We start from the raw sequence: 21,609 nt of genomic DNA on the forward strand, positions 1-21,609 counted from the left end.
TACTAGTGGATGATTGATCTCCCACTCGTGCACCGGTTGATGTGTTCTGTTGTGCACATCGGCAAAGTTGTTGTCCACCCCAGGTAGGTATTCTTCTTGGAGGTGGTATATGAGGTAGATTGCCCAGTGCCAGATTCTCTCTGAGAGGAGAGATAGCTATGAGGAGTGTCCCACCCTGTTTTTGAATATAATGTATTGCAGTCATATTTTCTGTTCGTATTAGCACTATTTTGTGGTACGAGGGATTGTGAAAGGCTTTGAGGGCTAGTTGAATTGCTAGTAGCTCCACAAATGGTGAGATCTTGAATATGTGCCCCCCATCCCTGAAAGGATGCATCTGTAGTAATGGTGACTTTTGGAATTGGGGTTTTGAAAGGCTTGTCCTGCAACAAGTTGTTGCTGTTTCACCACTGCAGAGAGCGATAAGTTGCTATCCCTACCAACATTCGATCTTTTAGATGCCCATCCGCTTGAGGCCATTGAGATTGTAGAGTAGACGAGCAGGTGGTACTATGGCTATACAGAAATCCATCATGCTTAAGAGACCCATCACTATTTTAACTGTGAGGTGAGCTTGTGGTTGAAAAAGAGGCAATGCTTGCATAAACTTTGTGACTCTTTCTGGACTGGGATATGCTTTGGCTGTAACTGAATTTGTGTGTTGCACCTGGGAAAGGATGAATTTGCGAGGGCTGCAAGTGAGACCTTTGTATGTTTAGTGTAAACCTCAGTTTGTGTAGAAAGTTGATTACTTGCTGAGTGTGTTGAAGGCATTGATAGTAGGTTGGAATTTTGATAAGCAAGTCTTCTAGTTATGGGAAAACATGAATTCTGTCCCTTCTGAGATGAGCCGCCCGTACTGTAAGAAATTTTGTGAAAACCCTTCGAGCTGTTGTGACCCCGAATGGTAGCACTTTGAATTCATAGTGTTGTCCGTCCATTTAGTTGAAAGCATGGGTAACAGCAGAGTGCTGGATGATTGGGATATGGAATTATGCATCTTTGAGGTCTAATGCTGTCATGAAGTCTCCTTGCTGCAACAGTGGTATTACTCCTTGTAGAGTGAACATGTGAAAGTGTTCCGAGGAGAAGTACCTGTTTAGTTGCCTGAGATCCAGAATAGACTTTAATGTTTTGTCCTTTTTGGGAATTAGAAGATAAAGGGAGTACACTCCGTGTCTTTGATGTTGTATTGGTACTTTTTCTATTCCCCTTTTTGAAGGAGAGAAAGGACCTCTTCCTGTAAAAGTGTAAGGTGTTCTTTTGGCATTTTTTGTGGTTTCAGTGGAATTGTGGGTGGTGTTTGAGTTCTGAACAATGCCCATCTTTCATTATTGATAACACCCATTGGTCTGTGGTGATGTTTTGCCATTGTTGATAAAACTTTTGTAACCTTCCCCCCACTGGTGTTATATGTGGTGGGGAAGGTAGAGGTTGTCACTGTTTTAGAGGGGTAGGAGTTTTGGTAGTGGTTGCATGGCCCCTAGAATTTGTTTCACAGAAAGATCCCCTATTAAACTGGCAGTGATAGAAACCCTGCTGTTTATTGCCATTGTTTGAGTCAGGAGGAACTTCCTCTCTTTGTACCGCTGTATTGACCCACACGAAAGGAACCACAGTGTTCATATGTTTGTAGGGCCTCCACTGCTTTAGCTGTTTCTGTGCATTTTTTTAGCTTTTCTGCCATTTTATCTACTTGTGGATCAAATAAATTTTGTCCATCAAAAGATAAATTATGCAGATACTTCTGTATGTCTGGCTTGAATCCAGTTACTCTGAGCCATGCACAGCATCTAATGAGGATACTAGTATTAACCTTGTATGTGCTGGTGTCTGCAGAGTCTAAGGCACATTGTATAGTGGCATTAGATATTGCTTTGCCCTCTTACACTAATTGTGTTGCACGTTCTTGGTATTGGTTAGGGAGGTATTGCAGTAGTTCCTGCATTTCATCCCATGTGGCCCGATTCTTTCAGGAGAGTAGTCCCACAGAATTTAAGATACAAATGTGGTTGGCTGCTTGTGCTACTACTCGTCTACTTGCTGTATCATACTTTTTACTCTCCCTATCTGTAGGAAGTGCATCCCCTGTGCATTGGAAATGTGCTCTTTTTCCGGCAGTGTGCACTACTAGTGAGTCTGGGGTAACCTGGCCCTTAATATACTAAGGATTCAGTGAACATGGTTTATAATTTTTCTCAACACGCAGGGTGATTACTCTAGATTTGCCTTTAAGCATAGGTAGTGTTTGCATTGCCCTTTGTGATCAATTAAGTGTCTCTACCAGGAAATCGTCTTCCTGTGTTTCTACCAGGGAATCGTCTTCCTGTGGAAAATTTGTGGTATGTAGTTGCCATACTGATGATGTCATGATAAGCTAATGTATCATCTGGTAGCTAGGGTTTGGATGGATAGATACTTGGATCGGTATCATCCAATGGATCAGCATCATAAATATCCCATGGATCAGGGGACATATTGGGATCTCCCTGTGGATCTATGAAGTAATGGATATTATGCCCTTGATGTTGATGGTCACTTTGAGGTGATTGATTTGGTGAATGCAATGGTTGCTCAGAGGGTAAGTCTTCTGGCGAGTGTGCCTGTTCTGTTCTTGAAAATGCAACAGGTGAAAATGGAATAGGAGATGATGGAATAGGAAGGAAGGAAGGAGGTGGAGGAGGAGGAGGTGGAGGAGGAGGAGAAGAAAAAAGAGGAAAAGAAATAGGGATTGTGCCTCTTTCCTGTTTCTTTTTCTTTTGTTGATGGGTTTGTTGAGGCTCAACAATGTCCTTTTGAAAATACTTTTTCCTCTAATGAAGTGTGAGGGGAAGCAGGTGGTGGTGTTTTTTGTTCCTAACTTCCCAGTATGAGGGTTGACAAAGTCTTTTGTCCTTTATCCAGCTTGTCTTGCAAGCGTTCAAGAATGGGCTCTATTTGTTTTTTTGGTGGCTCTGTAGTACTTTTTGTTGATTTCAATGCCAAGGATGTGGAGGGCGTCGAAGAGCCTCTTTTACTTATTACTGTATTTTTGTTTCTAGTGTTGACAGCTTATGTGTAGGTTTCGACCTCAAGATTTTGTGGCTGCATCATATTTTGATTCCGAGATTGTTTTCGGATCCAAGGTATGTATTTTTGGCTCTGAGTCCTTCTTTGACTTCGGTTGTGCTGATAAGGCTTGCTTCGGTGTAGGTGGCGAATTTTAATGCTTTACATTTTTCAATGCTAGTTGACAGCTTTCCAGGCATAGTGGACTTTTATTTGTTTGCCTTTTGATCGAAACCTCCATAGCCCAAAGGCAATGGGGTTCCAAAAGTCAGTGTGGGTGGTTCGGTAGGGTTTTGGGTGGCTTTCCCCAATGTACTCATTCCACAAGTATGGAGTGGGGCTTGGAGTCCGAGCTGTCCCCACTGCTAGCCAGCAGCATATGTACATCTGTTGGCACCATCTGGGTCTCTGAGTCTTCCGGTTCTTGACTGAGTTCTAGTGACTGGTCCCCGAAGGAATGCGGAGCATCTTCCGTGAGTCCGTGCATGTTTATGTGGGCCCAACGACACTCTCTTCGTTTCCAAAGTGTCTTTTTTGACTGGAACATCAAACACGTCTCACAGGTTGTTTCTTCATGCTCCGGAGACAAGCATAGGTTGCAGACTTTATGTAGGTCTTGTCTAGAATATATTGAGTGGCAATTAGGACAAAAGCTGAAGGGCGTGTTTTCCATCCCTGATGGATGTAGCCCTATAGAATGGAGAGGAAGAAGTTGAAGAACGGCAGGCCTGAGCCTGGGTGGGTGCCATGAAGTGATCGATATCACCAGTTACTGTCTTCCGGATCAGAGATTAATCGGTCTGGAGAAAAGACCGAGAGTCTATGAGGCCTTGGTGGAGATTGAAGCTTCAGTCCTGGAGCTGCTATAACAACGTCCGAACCTGATGGCAGTAAAAAACAATCTAACAATGAAGCCAAAGAACATGTGCAATAAACACCAGAGGAGAAGTCACTATACCTCGTGAATTTCATTACTTCTTTTGAAGAAAAACAACTTGTGATCGCTCGACCCAACACTAGATGGCAGACTAATGCTAAGCATATGTATTTACGGCCAACACATGCTACAAATATGGTGCTACTGATGCCCAACAGTACATTAGGATGGCATCCACAGCCATCCTGATTGCGCTCCACCATAGAATTAGGCAACAAAGTCAGGAGGGTGATAAGTTGAGGCCTTAGACGTGAAAGGTTAACAGAGGTGAGTAACCACCTGCTCTATGTGCCAGTATGAGAAGACCAACAGTTGGTAGGGCCAATGAAGAGTCCTGGAAAGAGGCACATAACCTGAGACGTAATGCTTGGTTCACCAGAAAGGAGATCTAACGCAGTGGTTCACTGATTTGGAAGTGTGTATGCTAGAGAAGCATAGGTATGCAGAGACTAAACCTCTGAGGTCTCTTACACCAGGAATGAAAGCGAAGATCAAACGCTACAGTGTCGCAGTATTTAAAAAAACCTGACTTGTTGAAGAAGAAAGTTAGCCACAGCCCACCTCAAAATTATCATGAAAGATGTCTGGATTTGGCTGGCTGATGTCACATGATGCCATTTGTAGGACAAAAGCAGCAGTTCTAAAGGAGATGATCTGATGAGCTGGGGGGGGGGAGACCTAGCAGCATGAGAAACTGCTGAGTAGGACTCCACAAAAGGTGTTGATGAGACACAGTATCTCGCTTTGAACAGAGGAGAGCAGAAAGTAATCAAAGGTTTAAGAATGACATGTAAGCAACAAAATACTCTGAAACATGTGCATTACAGCCATTCCAGATAGTGTTCAAACTAGACCTCTGACAATGACCACTCTCCTACCTTGCCGACAACCGCCTGGCACTTAACTGAGTCTGTGACCCTGTGACTTGCCTCTTACTCTCCCTGGACTGAGATAGTGGCTTGAACCTGAGCTCATTTCATCAGAGAAAGTAAGTCTATCATTACATTTGGTATATGTATCTTGTTGTCTTTGTACTAGAGAGGACGTCCGTTCCTGTGCTGACCTGCTCAAGATATACTATTACCTTAAATCTATGCCAAACACTGCTTTGCTGAACTGTGATAATCCCTGTGTGGAATGTTGGTAGTGTTTTATATCATCAGGATGACACGTGTCCTGCTCTAGCCCAATCCAGCCAGTTTAACCCTGCCTCTTGCCTATTTAAGCCTGCATGTGCGGTCCTTTTCCATAGGCAAATAGGTACGGAATTGTTTTCCTTAAGGGACAGAGGAGTTAAGGTGTCTGTAATCAACCATTTATACACTACGGGATCTGTGTGGTGTCACAGGCTGTCGGTCAAGTAACTTTTCCTTCTGGTAAGGCACTACTCTGGCACTGGCATAACCATGGCTTAAAGTTGGCACCACTGTATTTATTTATGGGTCCACATGAGGACAAAGAAAGAGAATTGTGTGGCAATTGCATGACTAGGGATTGTAGCTGGTACTAATGCCAATCCCATGAGTTCATACAAGTGTAGAACAAAGAGGGAGAACTGGGCATGGGTTTATTAAGCAACAATTACCCAAATCTTTTAAACAACCACTTAGCACAGCTATTCCAAATCATTTAAATTGATATAATTTATACTGTAAACTTAGAGGATTGATAATAAAATAAAAAGAGTAATAAATGAAGGGGCGCAGAAAAGGGCATGGTTAGGCTTATTGAACAAATTTTACAATGATATCTTGAAATGCAGAGATGTTAGGCAGAAAGCGTATTAAAGAAGCAATCACCTAAGGTGCGGTTTACTTACCAATGCAAATTCATGACACACTCTTCCATCCGGAGGAAGCTTAGCTCCGAAACCTAAGGCTGGAAACATTTTGTCAGTATCATAATCCTGAATAATTTCTCCTACTGCCTTCAGTGCCATGCCATATGCATTCAGCTGGTATGGATTCATGTAGTGGAGGGAGGTAGGTTGTGCAGGGTTTCCTGTTGGGATGCAAACGTACATAAATTGCGTATTGCACTTTGATGCTTAATTGTGTAAATAAAGGGTACAGAATGTGTTAAGAGTAAGGCATGATTCCAAAATGATTCCCTATTTATGAATTTGAGGGGACATGGAATCAAGCTCTCAAAGGAAAGTCTGACTGTCGTCTCTGTGGACGTACATCTAAAACCCTGATGCACATTTTATGTATCTGCCCTAAACCTTTGTACATACGAAAATTCTACTTGCGACCGATTTTTACTTAGGCAAAAACAAGATTCACCTTAGAGGCTGTTATATACTTTTTTACAATCAAAATAAATAGTTCTATAATAAAATGAAGGACATTTCTAGACAATAAAGTGTTAGGTTCCTGTGTTTAGCAATTTTACACTATAAAATTATTACATATATACGTTTAATACATTTGAACCATTTTTCTACTATACATTAATGATGACCGTAAAATATCAGTTTTATTGTAATCTGTGGGATTAATACAGTAAACTTGATTAATACACACATACTAACAATGTTGGTTCTCTGATTATATTACCTTCATCTGTATACCATATTTTTTTACAAAGATTCCAATATAGAAAATATAAATATGCTATAATACCCAAAACATATTGGAGAGTGCAGGTATGATTATGGTAGTGTATTTGGAACAGTAGCAGCTCTTTTGTTCGGGGTCAACAGTTTTTCTAAGTTTAGGTGGCGAAGGTAGAGCAAAACAAGACACCTTCTCCAGGAAACACTCTTTTAACCTTTGTAAAAGCAAGGCCTGCCAGAGCATAAAGCAGTACTACAGGGTTTAGGGTGAAATTAGTACATTACATACTTGTATGGGCTCCTTTCAGAGCTGTTCTGCCTTTCTTTTTCTGTGCTACAATTTTTAGGACTGTCAACTATGACAGCAACTGTTATTCATTAGGTGCAGATAAGGCCAAAGTACCGGGATTTAAACATTGAACACACCATTGAACAAACATCACCTTAACAGAAAAAAAAACTGTCGAGAGTGGAGCAAGACTTTTTAAAATTACATAATAATACTTTGTTTGGTATATTAAGCAGGCATATTCTAGATAATGTTATCTTAGCAATGAGTTTTAGGAACAGATAAAAAAAGAACAAAGAAGAAAACTTGAACATTCTTTTTATATGTGATTGTGAATTAAACAAAATATTTGAGCATTTGTTTGGTGTGTACTTGTTTTTGGTATCTTTGTGTATTTTTATGAAGTTCCCATCATAGAAACTGCATAAGCCGAGGGTTCCCAGCTTCCAATAATGACTCAGTGGGTACCTGGATTTCACTAATGATTCAGTGGGGGTCCACATAATGTCAGAAAGTTAAGAACAGCTGCACTAATTCGTTAAAACTTCGATTCCTTATTGTTTGACTTTTATAATAAAAGAAATTAATTAACATCACCCAATTCCTTTATTTGTACAATTCGCACTTCATTTGGAGTGTTTCTCATAATGTAAACGTTATAATTATCAATGACAAATATCGTAATTCGATTATATAATGTATGTTTATCTACAGAGTAGTATTCAAATTATGTACCCCCAAAACTATTCTCACGCTATTATAGAGCCGGAGCAGACATGATGATCCCTGTGCATTAAGTGGTGGCATCCACAAATGACCACTCTATTTGCCAAAAGTGTGTAGTCATATAGGGACACTGACGTTCCAATAATCTGCAGACAGGAAAACGTACAGATGAGAACCAACTTCTGCTAAAGGATTCTATGCATTTAGTACATTCTTTATCTTTGAAAGATTCTCCTTCAATATCTAACAATAACATGCAGACTCTGTTGAGCTAGAAACGACTTCAAGATTATGGAAGCAGAGGAGAAATAGATCTCAGAGAATAGTAGGATTGAACAAGGCAAAGGGTTATAGAGAAAATCTCAGTATATATCAGTATTAAAATGCATATACTTCTTCAGTGCCTTTTTTGCACGACTGAATGGTAGGGCGATGCAAAAGAATTTGAGGAACTTAGATTTTTCTGGATCTTTTTGTATAGCAGCCCTTCATTCACCGACTTAGGAGCTCCAGTCTGTTCATCATCCTCTTGTACCATGATGGAATGGGACACGAATGCTACAAAGTCAGAAGAGCAGCTGGGCTTTACCGAAAGCTACAAATAGTCACAATCCCCTAAAACTGAGGAGTGCAGGCCAACACTGCGTCCCATGCTTGACTAAGCAGTACAAAATGCTTGTGTTACTGGGCTCGTAAGGTGATGCAAGCTCAACACCATTGCACAATGTTTGACAGGTAACAATGGGGAGTAGGCATATATTATAAGCATATGATCAGTTTGAGTTGAGATAAATTACAATAGGTGACAGATTGATGGGTGTTTCGATGAATAATGAGGCAGTACAGAACTTAATATCCTTCTTATATTACAAAGCATTCTTTCGTCAGGTTTATAGAGGTAAGCGTTTAATTTCAGTGACATTAAGGGTGGGGAGATTGTAAACGCATGCATTGTTTTGAGATCCAAGCTGGAGGACATGTTCTTTCATGGCAATCTTCAACAGGTCGAGCCTGCCAATAGCTCTCAGGTGAGAGTCAAAGTCAAAGGACTTGGCAAGTTGAACCCACAGATTACACAGCGCATGGTGGATTGGTGTGAAAAGGAGGATGGGAAAATACATATTTATACTTATTTTTAAAGTTTTGATAGAGGAATGTTAAGATTACCAGTAGCAGTTTTAGCTCTGCATTTCCATAATAATTTTCATTCTAGTAATGGCTAAGCTGTGAATTTAATGAAACAGCCAAGCTGCAAATTTAAGGGAGCATTCAGCAAATACTGCTCATTTTATGTTTTGCAGGATCAGTAACTGGAAAATATAAATATGTTGTGTTACATTTCTAACTTAGCATCCACCACACAATGAAGGTGGCTGAAATTGAGCTTACTTTACTGCATTGCCTTCGTAATTATTGCCTTGGATATATAAGCACAACTATAGGACATTTAGACAAATGTGCCAAATGGTCATTTAAAACCAACCCAAACACTAGATTAGGACTTCAAACATATTAGTATCTTCACCGATCATCGAGAGGGTCATCAAAATTACAAACTCCAATACTTGAAAACATTGTAAAGCTTTGTCAAGCAAAAGGAGTCACCTCTGCCTTAATAGTTTAAATAAAACCATCTCTACCCTCTTCTCAAAACCAATGGAACTGGATATACTTTAATTCTACCAATACCAGCTATCACATGTAGGAAGGCTGGCCCTAGCTCCAACAAAATCTCCATAGAACCACAAGAAAAGACAGACAATAAATTCAGGTTTTCAGAAAGGTTCTAAAATGGAACTGGACAATGTCTGTAGTAGAATACTTGGATACCTGTGCTCATCAAGTAAAAAGTGACAGGTGCCCCGCCACGTAAATGATGGAGGTTGGTGTGTGAGAGCCTTCCCCGGAACTGACGTAGGTGTAGGTGAGTCACGTGGGTTGTGACATCACCTGGTCACATGTTTGTCACATGTTAGTAACATACCAGGGTCCCTGCCATAGTGTCAAAGGCTATGGGGTGTGTACAATTGTAGCCCTACCTGTGTGTGCAGTGCTTCTGAGTCTAAGAGGGCATGCCAGTGCATGTTCAGACATATTTTAGGGCCCCGTGTCAGTATCACCACAGGGTGGGGCAGTGGAAGTACATTACCAGCCCCACAACTTCCTGACCCAAAGGGTTGGTCAAATGCTGGTTTAAAATAATCTTCAAGCAGCCCATGTGCAGCCTGGAGCAGCGATGGTGTATCCTGTCTTAGAGTAAGGTATCTAAAAACTGCAGTTCATAGAGCTCTTGATGAGGAAAATCTGTGTATAGGTCAGATAAATGTGTCCAGCATGCCCAAGGGGAGTTTCATGCAGCACATGACTAGACTGGAGCAAGGAGGTTGTATTCCAACTTAGAGCATGGCATCAAAAAACTATAAGTCAGAGCTGCCTTGGTGCAGGAAAACTGTGTAAAGGTCAGGTAAGTGTATCCGGCATGCCCAAGGGGTTTTTATGCAGCACATTACAAGACTGAAGCAAGGGGGGTGTATCTCAACTTAGACCAAGGCATCTATGCCTTCATGCAGGAATACTGTGTAAAGGGGAGATAAGTATGGCCAGCACACCCAAGGGTGCAGAAACACCTTTTCTATTGGAGTTGCTACCACCATCCCTATTATCGTTGCTGTCCTGCTTGTTAATGCTTACTTCAAATAATGACCTTTCAACCTCTTTTTTTGTTTTTTGTTTATGCTTTCACAGTAGCAAACAGGTGATGCTAAGTGAAATCCAAACCCACAACATCTATTTCTGTGCCTACCTCTCACCAAAGTGTGGCCTATGCATAATTAGCAAACGCCCCCCATCCCATGTATAAAATGCCGCTCCAAGCCCCCTCTACTCAAAAGAAGTTACAGAAACAGCCACAAACCATCTCTTTTTAAGTTTGAGGACCTTTGGGACATCATCATCCAAAATGGAGAAAAGCATGGATCAAAATGGCAGTGCGCAAACTGATGCTGCAGCTCAACTGCGTCAGGTAAATAACTGGAGGGCATGTTTTATATTTACCTTTTATTTTTGATAGGTATTTATAGCTACATCAATATGTAGCTATTTCCAAAATATGGTCACATACCAGCCCAGTAAAGTCTGTGATGTATGGCTAAAGTGAGCATTATCCGATATATAATACACTCTCTTTCAATGTGGCGCTGCCTTAGCAATAGTAAACTATGGCTATTAATGCGAACCTCTGATTCTTGTGGTTTGTAAGAACTCTCTAGGTTATTGAAACGAATGCTAGTTGTGTTTTGATAGGCCACAGTTTTCAGTAGTTGTGAAATACTGTAGAAAGAGGGAGCTCACAACTACACTTGACGATATTATCAATAGGATTTTTAAACTTTATGAAGTTTCAGTCTTCACTGAGTGCAATGTATCCATATACAGACAGCGCTCCTAATAAATGCTATGTGTAGACAGTCACTAATCCGTTTGTTGGCCATCACTTTGTTTTAGTGATGTTTTACCGTATTGTTCTTCTCTGTCATATTTCACAGATTTTCTGTTAACACACAGAAGGATTCAATTTGTCAAAATAACTGTACTGAGTGAAAGGATATCGAGGAAAATAGACCTTGGAGGTACGTTTCACCTGCTGTTCTGGTAGTGTTATTCAGTGGTAGTGTAGTTTATTTTGAAAATAATTACATTTTTTTACGAAATTCATTTACTATTATCACACAGAAAGAATTGATTCATCAAAATAACTACAATGATTGAAAACATAATGAGGAGAATGCTTTGAACACACAATTTGGAGGTATGTTTTACTGGCTACTCTGCTAGTGCCAGTCAAATGGCAAGACAGTTACAGGTAGAAAATTACATTACAGACTATCTTTATCTGATATACTATGCACACCCCCATCATGTCCATCTTCAGGTTAAAAAGTCTTATAAAGAAATGTTGAAAAAACTACAGGTTGTGGCAGTTTATAAACAGACAAAAAATTCTGGAATAGGATGTGTATAAATGGGTTACTGAAGCTCCAATTCACTAAATCTCCCAGTAAGGTATGACATGCTTCAAACTAGAGTATATATAGACCTAGAATCTGGACGTCATCTATGCATTAACAAAATAGTAAGAGGATATATCTAACAGAAATAACAAATATATGTACTCTTTTTCTTTTCTGGATAGCTACAAAACACTGAGTTTTAAAATCACTCATGTAATGAATTTCCCTGTTGGTGTCTTAATATCGACTTGTTAGCATATCGGAGCAAGATTGTGAAAATGTAGTGTTTATGTGTTATTAAACTTTGTATCTATGTATATTTTTTGTATATACTTTTTGTAGCCCTGAAAAAGTCTGAGAACGGACGAAACACGTTGGCTACGACAATCTTTAATCCACGACGTTTCTTTTAAAGATGAAGAAAAAAGAATGAAGAATATTTTGAATTATAACATCTGTTGTCGAATGCAGTGATTATAAGTCGCTCATTATTCTTGCCTGATATGTTTTAAGCATAAAACTGCGAATTGTTTTCATGCTGGATTTCCAATAACATGGTCATATTGATTACTTCATTGTGTGTGCTGGACCATTAGATGGAGAAGGTATTTAAAGCAGACTTTGTTTTGTATTTTAATGTGTTTAATCCTGCACCATAATGCTGGAGGTTCAGGGTAGCAAACTTGGTAGTAACCTTAAACCCTTTACACCTCCTAAAAATAATTTCCAGGGTGGATTCTGTGGTTATATAAGGGGGCCTTAGCATTCAAATATACTTAACAGTTTACAAAAGTGAAGAAAAATAATCATGTACTCACCCAAATTGCGTCCTATGTGTGTAGTCTCTGTGGTTTTATGCTCTGGATCATGGGTCATTAGGTGGTCTGGGCCATGCGGTGGTCTGGTGCTATCTTGTCCTCTGTTAAGCAATTCCTACCCCAGAGGCCGCTTCAGATACATGGTGTTCTGGGGTGTTGAGGGGAGCATAATGGTAGGTCATCTGTGTGGTCCCCATGTCCCCTGACATCCGATTCAAACCAAGAGCCCTAATCACCCATGTGGTGTTCTGGACTGGGGGCCTGGTGCTGCCTTGTTCGGGGTGTGGAGCGCTGTCCTCTGTTTGAGCCTCAGCATGTAGGCTGACAGATCCTCTGGTAGGGACGGCTGTCCCTAGCATGACTATTCCAGGCCAGAGCACGCGGTAGCCATGTGGTGCTCTGGGTGCCAGTGGGGGAGCATGATTGTAGGTCCTCTGTTGGGGGCTCTTTGACCCCCATCTTGTTATTCCGACCCAGAGCCCTCTTAGCCAAACTTTCTCTGGGGTAGCTAGAGATCTCATGCTGGCGGGTCCTCGCTGGGGCCCCCATCTGTTATATTTTTACCCCACAAGGGCCGCTTCACCAATGCAGTGCTCTGGGATGGCTGGGGATCATACTGTATGGTCCTGTGTGGGAGGTCCAATGGCCCAGTCATCCTAATCCGACCTCCAGACACTGCTCCAATCTTGTGGTGCTTCTGGGGGTAGCATTATGGATGGTCCTGAATGGAGGACCTATGTCCCTGACAGCATATTTCTTTCCCCTCAGAGCCCACTCCATCCATGCAGTGCTCTGGGGCTATGATACGGTGCTGGTGTAGCCGCATGTCCCACGTTGCCATGCTGGAGGGCAAATGGCTTTGGGCCGGCCTTCCTTGTTATCTGTGAAGGCCCCCCCGCCCCACAAGTGACGTCGGTGCTGTGGGACACCGACATCACTAGTGGGTGGGGCCGGCCTTCACCGATGAAGTGGCAGGCCGCACCCCACTCAACCTTGCGTCGGCTTTGGCAGGCAGCGCTGGGGAACTCCTTGCAGGGGGTTCCTCTTCATTTTGGGTGATGCCAGATTTACATCCTCAGGGCGCATTACCAACGCCCTGTGGCTGCAGGGAGTCCTAATTGTCTGCGGTGATGCCCTATTTCCTGCCTCGGGCCATGTTAGCAACCCAGGACTCTGCTAACACAGCCCAATGGTATAAATCAAATGTCTGCGTGGTATACAATCTTTGCAGCAGACATTTGATTTACAGCACCGGATCATGTTAGCAGAGCCCCAGAGGTTGCTAACACTGTCCAGAGCTGTAAATCAAAATGTCTGCCACAAAGAATGTGTACCATGCAGGGCACAAAGTGCATATAATGTAAATAGGTCAGAGGGTTACTGTTTTTTTCCCTAAGAGACAGCCTTTTATTACTTGCAGTTTATAAGTTAACATTCTAACATAGAAGGTTGAAATGTTAACTGCCATCAAAGAACAACATGTACACTACAAAGTATAGATACAAGCATAAATACTTGTTTCAAAATGGGTTCACTTGGATAGAAATCCATTTTTATTATTAAGAGGACCAACCAACTAGGGTGTTGCGGTTTAAATTCTGAGTTTGTGCCCCTCCAGACTATGCACTCTTTTTAAACTATGCGGTCTACGAGTGGGGATTCCAGGTAACTACAACAACTTGTTGTCCTCTGGCATATTTAACATTTTCTATACGCTGATTTAAACACCTATGCTTGTGTGTCTCTACATAATGTGGATGATACAAATCATTCTGACACCATGCACTGGTATGTGTGGTGATATATAACTAATGAAAGGCATCTGAGAGAGAGGGGTGTGGAGACTTGAAGTTGACCCTGTTAAAAGGTGATGGAGAGGGTATCCTGAGGGGTGGGTTGGAGGTGGTCACCACTTTCCCCCGCAGGTGTTTGGAGACATCAGCAAGCATTGTCACCCCAGGCTCCACCAGCACTAAAGCCAGCCCTGCGCAGCACTGTCACCACAAAGCACTTTCAAAATGCTTCTACTTCAGAAATAAGTGTTGACTGTGTTTTTCAAAAAATGCAAAGATAACTCTGCTGTTTAATGGAACCTTTGCAGAAAGATGGGAGTATTGTATAGTGGAATTTTGTATAAAGTATTTTTATTTAGCCAGGTTGTAATTGGAGCATTTGTATTATCTTCATACTAGGGTTGACTGTAACCGTGCCTCTTATGTATTACCCTGGCACAATTATTTGCAAACTGTGAATATGTTTGTAGACGTTGTGCTATGTTAAATGTGTATTAGCATTTTCAGAGGTAATTGTAACAATTGGTAGTGCTTTGATTATTTGAAGTATTTTTAAAGCAAACCTGTCTGTTCTACCCCACAGAACCTCCCTGACATAACTTTGACTCGAGAGGAAACAATTGCCTTTCAGCAACGTATAATTGTTAAGACTTCTAAAATTCAGAACCCCTCTGCTGACAGCTGTGCCTCACCAACTCAGTTTTTCTAATGGTTTTCTTGTGTATGTTCCTTTGTTACAGGTTATGACGTACAGGTTCAAATGGTGGTCCAAGCGCTACAGCAAATCCTAGAGATTTCAGGCATCATGATCAGTATACAACCTAATCCTACACTTACAGGTAAATATGAAGGACCCTGATGTAAACATTGTGTAATCATTAGGCCCTGCCAGTCCAAAAACCCATAGAGAGCCTATAGGAGAGGTGCCCTCAGAGAGCTGTCCAAGTTCTTGCACTATACTGTAAAATGCCATTTATTTATTTTTCTTTACAGTTCCCATGGAGGTGTACAAGGGCAACGTACCATTGCAAAAGGTAGAATCACGAATAAAAAAGACGATCCAAAAAATGAAGTCTTCAGCGTCTAAAGAAGGTCCTGCCACGAAGAGAGGGATGCCGCAAAGGTGCAAAGCAGGTGTGTTTTACAAAATACAGAGTCAAAAGAACCCTAATGTTTTTTTCTCTCAAGCATCTCGGTCCTCTAACATATAGTAAGGGTGTAAAATGTGCTGTAGAAGTTAGACAGGAGTGGAGGGCTTGGGGGACTATAATCAGTTGTACCCACTCTTCTATTTTATTTGTTATAATATATATTTTTATGTTTATATCGTAGAGCCGCCACAAAAGATCTCTGGAGAAGATCCATGTATGGTTAAGAGGACATGGACGGTAACCAAGACACTTCAAAACGCCAACCTCCCATGAGAGCGACACTGTGCGTCAGGACAAACCCATTGTTGGCTCTGCAAACAACTATCCTAGAACAGGTACTGACTTTAACCTACAGTGTTTTAGTAGTAAAACCTACAACCAGTACAATGATCACTGCTACAGGAACTCTACATTTGCCTAAGGTTCGAGACCCCAAAGGGTGTCCACTGTCATGACACACAGCCACAGGAGTTGTGTAAAACGATTAAAGGGGATCTCAAGCTATGTAAAAAAAACTAAAGTGAACTGCCTTTCCTTAAAGAAACTGACGAAGCCGTCGGACTGAGGTACAATCAGTTCCTTTAGACTTATCCTTAAAAAATAAGCTTATGGTTCAGACTAACAAGACGTCCTTTGAGATACAAGTGAAACCTGAATCCAGTACATTGATCACTCCTGTAGGAACTCCATTTCTGTCTATGGTTGGAGGCCCCAAAAGAGGCGTAATGCCAGTCGCAGCCAACACACAGCAGCAGGGGGTGTGTAAAACCAATGGGGGAGATCTCGAGCTATGCAAAAAAACAAAAGTGAATCGCCTTTCAGGAAAGAATCTGCAGAAGGAGCCGACGGCCACTGAAGTACAATGAGATCCTTTAGAGCTACCCTTAAAAATACCATTACACCTCAGGCATGTCACCATAATCCGCAGGCCTCTAAATGTTCAATGTCTGAGGTGTTAAATGTAGATATGCTCCCCAGAGGTCAGGACTCAAAACTTTCTATAACTATTCTGCATAATCTCTAGGTCTAGAGGCTTGAAAACAATCACTCCATAAAGGGCCCTTATTCTGTGTGTATAGGGCTCTTCAAGGCACTGACAATGGTGGTGAAGATTTCTGAAACGTCAACCAAAGCCACGCACAGTGGTCCTTTGAGTGTAGACCTCGAGGGGGTACAATCCTCTGTTCACTATCATCTATTCCCAGCCCTGGAGGTTCCTACACATCTGCTGCCCTGACCTATTATGAATAGGATTTAAGCTCTCTATAACCTATGTCCCCTATTACACCTCATGGAGCTTATGATCCCACCAGCCCCCGTCAAGTGTGAATATGTCATCACCCGCCTCAACAGACCAAGACTTTAGTACAGGATGGAGTGGGTGTCAAAATCAGAGTTCTGAATTAACGTCTAGTGGGGTACTGTCCTCTGGAGCACCAGGGTGCTCGCATTGAGACCCTGTTTTAACTTGATTCCCGAAAGTCTTGACCTTCAGAAAGGTGTTAGCGGGTGTAACCAGAGAACTTAACTAGGTGCATTTAGTGGTAATATACACCTCACCCCAATGATGTTTTTGACCATAACACTGTACTAGGGACATATATCAAAGACATACAACAGGCTGTCAGAAAGCTAAAATCCAAGATGATCTATAAGACCTTAAAACTGGGGAAGGCAGGAGCCAAAACAGATCTTTGAAGGATACCCAGAGGGAGATAATTCAGAGGTTGGAAAGATATAGAAGAGAGGTATTAAAAGCTTGTGAATAAATCGCAGCAGACATAGGGGCTACACTAACATGACTAAGCCTACATAGATCCCTAAAAGGTGACGGTTTCACATTTATTTATAAGTGTTTGATATAGAATATACACAAGAGATAGGTGTACACCAACCTAACTATATTTACCCTCATCATCTAACTTCCGATGACAACTGGGAGTCTGAAGGCTGCTCATGCTTGAATTACTTCCTCAGCACTTTCATACAGCCAAAATTCAAAGTGTATACCCTGATGGCTCATAACTCAAAAGCTTATGACTCATTCTTTATTTTGCAAAACATGAATCAAGAGAAGATGCCCATAGAACTTATCACCCAGGGTTTCCAACTGATTCTGTTAACTGTTGAACCATTACAAATAAGGTTCATAGATACCCTGGATTTTCTGACCATGAAATTGAGCAAGTTGCTAAAAGCCTTGAGTTTTCTGGGGTGTAAATGTTATTTCCCCCACTTTTGTTAACACATGGGTGAATCAGAATTATTAGGGCCCCATGCCACAGCTACCGTCCGACAGTTACGTTGTCGAGTATATGATGCTGGTGGAGAAAGAAAGTTTCCTACAATGGTATGGTGCAAACCGTGAAAATAAGTTTCACTTTCAATCAGAGTTGAAAGGTTACTGTCAGGCAGATGAAATGATCTTGCGAAAAGCCTGCAATCTCTTCAGAGACGTTGTGGTAAAGATGACTAAACGGGAAAAAGGTTTGGGACCCAACACACCAGAGATGACAAAATCCACAGAGTACATAGACCCTTTTCAAAACATTACTTTGGCTTCCATGTGTATGTCCATCTGCAAGCACATGTTTTTAAAACCTGAAAGCACAGCTCTAATACCACCCGACCTTTATAACTGTAAACAGAAACGTTATTCAACAACATCTATCCCATGGCTCATGTACGACAAGGAAAATATCTTCATTCAGCACACCTTAAAGGGTGGTGAATACAGTTTGGATCCTTATTACCTAGATGGGTACGCCATAATTACCGGCGTGCCAACGGCCTTTGAATACAACTGGTGATTTTACCATGGTTGTCAGCTTTCTTACAAACCCCTTGAGTTTATCAGACCGTTGGGTGCCAAGTTTGAACACTTACACAGGCTTACTCTGGTGAAGGCTTAATATGTTGAAAACTGCTACTTTGTAATGAGATCTCTATGAGAGCATGATTGGATCGAAATGTTAACATCAGATGCAGAACTTAACTCTTTCATTAGGAGTTGCGAGTTACCCGAACCTTTGGAGCCCCGCAACGCCTTATTTGGTGGGCATACAAATGCTGTAATACTGTACAGGACCGTGGGCGAGAAAATACATTATTATGATTTCACCAGTCTGTACCCGTTTGTGAACAAGCTGAAGTTATACCTCTTAGGACACCCCACCATCATATATAGGGACTTTAAACCCATGGCACATTAAATGCCTAATCTATCCATCCCGTGGGCTTTACTTTCCTTTGCTACCCTACAGGCCCGATGGTAAGCTAATGTTCCTACTATGTTAAACATGCGCTGAAAGTAAAGAGACTAGCTAGTGCACACACTCTGGTGTGCATAGAGTGCTAGTGGTGTAGCATAGAGGTACAAAATGTGCTGGGTAAAGGGTACCGACTTTGTAAAATACTAGAAATTTGGCACTTTGAAAGGACTACAACCCAGCTCTTTTCTGAATATATTAACGGATTTCTCAGAGACAAGCAGGCAGCATCTGGGTATCCAGAATGGTGCATTAAAGAGCCCTCTAAGCAAAAGTACATCAATGATTACTACTCTCACGAGGGTATAAACTTGAGACCCGAGTTCATAGAGGTCAACCCCACCAGAAGTCAGCTAGTCAAGCTCTGCCTCAATTCCTTATGGGGTAAATTCGCCTAGCGTACAAACTTATCAAACACAACCATCATCACAGATCCTCACGAACTGTTCAAGTACTTTTTTGAACCTTGTTACGGTGTGTCCAACTGCGAGTTTATCGATAATGAGACCGCAGCTCTATGTTGGAAATACACAAAAGAGTACCCCACAATATAAACATCTTCATAGCTTGTTTCACAACCGCTTATGCTCGTTTAGAGCTTTACAATGTATAGGATAAAGTTCAGGACGTGTTTGTATCACAAAACGGACTCAGTTATTTTTGTGAGTAAAGTAGGGAATGAACAACCTCAACTAGATGATTATCTAGGCGATCTGACAAGCAAACTCAAAAAGGACGAGTATATCATTGAATTTAACTCATCAGGTCCCAAAACCTATCTGTGCAAAACCAATAACAACAAAGTAAGTAGGAAAGTCAAAGGCATCACTTTCAATGTTAACAACACCCTCAAAATCAATTTTGACAATCTGAAGGTTCTGGTGAGCAAGTACTCTGCATCGAGTGACCGTGAAAATGATAAAACAATAGTTGTTTATCAGCCTAGCTTAGTCCAGCCCAAAAAAAGGTGGGAAATTACAACCAAGTCGTTACATAAAACCCGTTGCGTAGTGTTTGATAAAAGGGTCCTGACAGAGGACTACAAAATCCTACTGTACAGTTATTAATAATTCATTAGAACACAGAATCTAGACCACTATGGACACCAGATTGCAACATCCCTTCTCCTTACTATTTACTTACTCCTGTGTGTTAGCAGGCCCATCAAAGTGCGGCAAAAGTTATTTTATATTAAAGCTATTAGTAAATGCTCCAGAGGTTTAATCCCAAACCCCTAACAATATTGTGTGGTTTTATTCATGCTGGCAAGATATTTATACTGAACTATCCAGAAGGATCCAACACATCAAATTAATAGAAGACATACCTAGTAATCTCAAAGATGATGCATTGTTACCGAAGGACCTTGTAAACATGGTGATTGTAGACAACCTTATGCGTGAAGGTGGGGATCACCCTGAGATAGAGAAAGCTTTTACTCAATATTCACACCGCAATCTAAGCATATGCTACATCAAGCAGATCTTGTTCTACAGGGGTAAAAGTAGTGGATCTATAGCTCTAAACGCCTCATACCTTGTTTTATTTAAAAATCTAAGTGATAAACAGCAGATATCTATCATAGTTAAACAGATATACTCGGGGAACACACAGTTTATCCTTGACAGCCTTTCACGATGCTCCCTCGCAACCACATGGCTACTTACTGGTAGAACTAAAACCCAATACTCTAGAAGACAAGAGATTGCTTGCTGGTATATTTCCCCAGACCTCCCTGTCGCTTACACACCTAAAACCAGAACCAACGCCTACAAAAAAAATCTTTAAAACGACTAGCATAACATTTACACTCTAAACCTTATAATATGTTGTGCTGACCATGTCTGCAACCTAATGCATAATCTAGCATTCCTAAAAATGCTAGTCAAAGCTAGCCCCCAGCAAAGAAAGATCATTTTGTGTGTGCCTTCAGACGATTTAGTGGCAGCTATTTCAGAAATTTACCTAAACACCCTAAAAGGGAATGTCCCTATAGCAGAGCGTCAGTTCAGAGTGTTAAAAAAGAAGCACCATCTTATCAAGAAGCTCAGTAATAAAGGGGCGTCCCTCATTTCCAAGGAGAAACTGGTAAAGCAGCCGGGTGGCTATATAGGTTCTTAGTTGGGCATAGCTATACCTTTAATTACAAGCCTCCAGTGATGGATCATGCCCAAAATGTTCCTCGCCAACAGCTAGAACAGTTGGGACTGTCTACGGGTGATGCCTGGGATATAAGGAAAACGGAGATTCTACGCCTGGATGCTGAGATCAAGGACCTTTTGAACCGTACTGATTTAAAAACTCATGATAAATCCGGTCTTAACTTCAGTACCTGTCAGAACATTTTACAGTATTATAAGTAGTGGAATACTGAAAAAAACAACCTGACTCGATATACCCCTGACTCTGAACAGCCTCCACCCACACCAGCAGCACCTCAAGATCAGTCCCCAACCTCAGACATTTTTGTTGAAGAACTTTTACAAAATATTAGTCAAAGGTACAGAGGGGCAGCGCAAATGCTGTTGAGTAAAATGGCAGCTTCTAAAGACCTGACCTTGTGGCATGAGCGGGGCAAAGTCCTCTACAAAGGGCAGCCAACTGTTGGGTCTCACATGTACGACCTAGTGAAAGATCTCACGCACACCAAACACCTATCCAACCGGAATGCTCCTCGAGGTTGGGATCAGTTTCTGTGTTCCTCTGCGGACCTCAACCTCCCTTCGATGCTCGTGGGTAATGACAAGCACAGACGCCTGCTTTAAAGTTTGATGTCCCCCTTCCCTCCATTGCCAGCAGCCTCTGGCGTTCCACGGCTATCCCCCTCTTGGAGCACCCTGGCTAAGTCTGGGGAACCTAGAAAAATGACATTGACCAAGCAGCACACTTGGATTACCGCCTGATGTTTATGCAGACTTTTTGATCATTTGTATAGGCATTACAATGTTTGCTTGTATAGTTTTGCATTGTACATGCCTGATGTTTCTTCATATAATTCTATTGTAAGTCTA

General features: G+C 41.5%; 1 protein-coding gene across 3 annotated transcripts in view; it reads right to left on the reverse strand.

Annotated features, from left to right (window-relative positions):
- The window catches only part of CPNE8 (copine 8), a 961,735-nt gene that overhangs the window by 173,440 nt on the left and 766,686 nt on the right, over nt 1–21,609 (reverse strand). For all 3 annotated transcript variants that reach the window (XM_085654090.1, XM_085654092.1, XM_085654091.1), the window contains one exon: nt 5,805–5,986. In XM_085654090.1, coding sequence (XP_085510216.1) covers nt 5,805–5,986 — 182 coding nt within the window. The remainder of the gene's footprint in view (nt 1–5,804; nt 5,987–21,609) is intronic.

Source organism: Triturus cristatus, chromosome 4_1 (assembly GCF_964204655.1).
Source record: "Triturus cristatus chromosome 4_1, aTriCri1.1, whole genome shotgun sequence".
In the NCBI taxonomy this organism is placed as follows: Eukaryota; Metazoa; Chordata; class Amphibia; order Caudata; family Salamandridae; genus Triturus; species Triturus cristatus.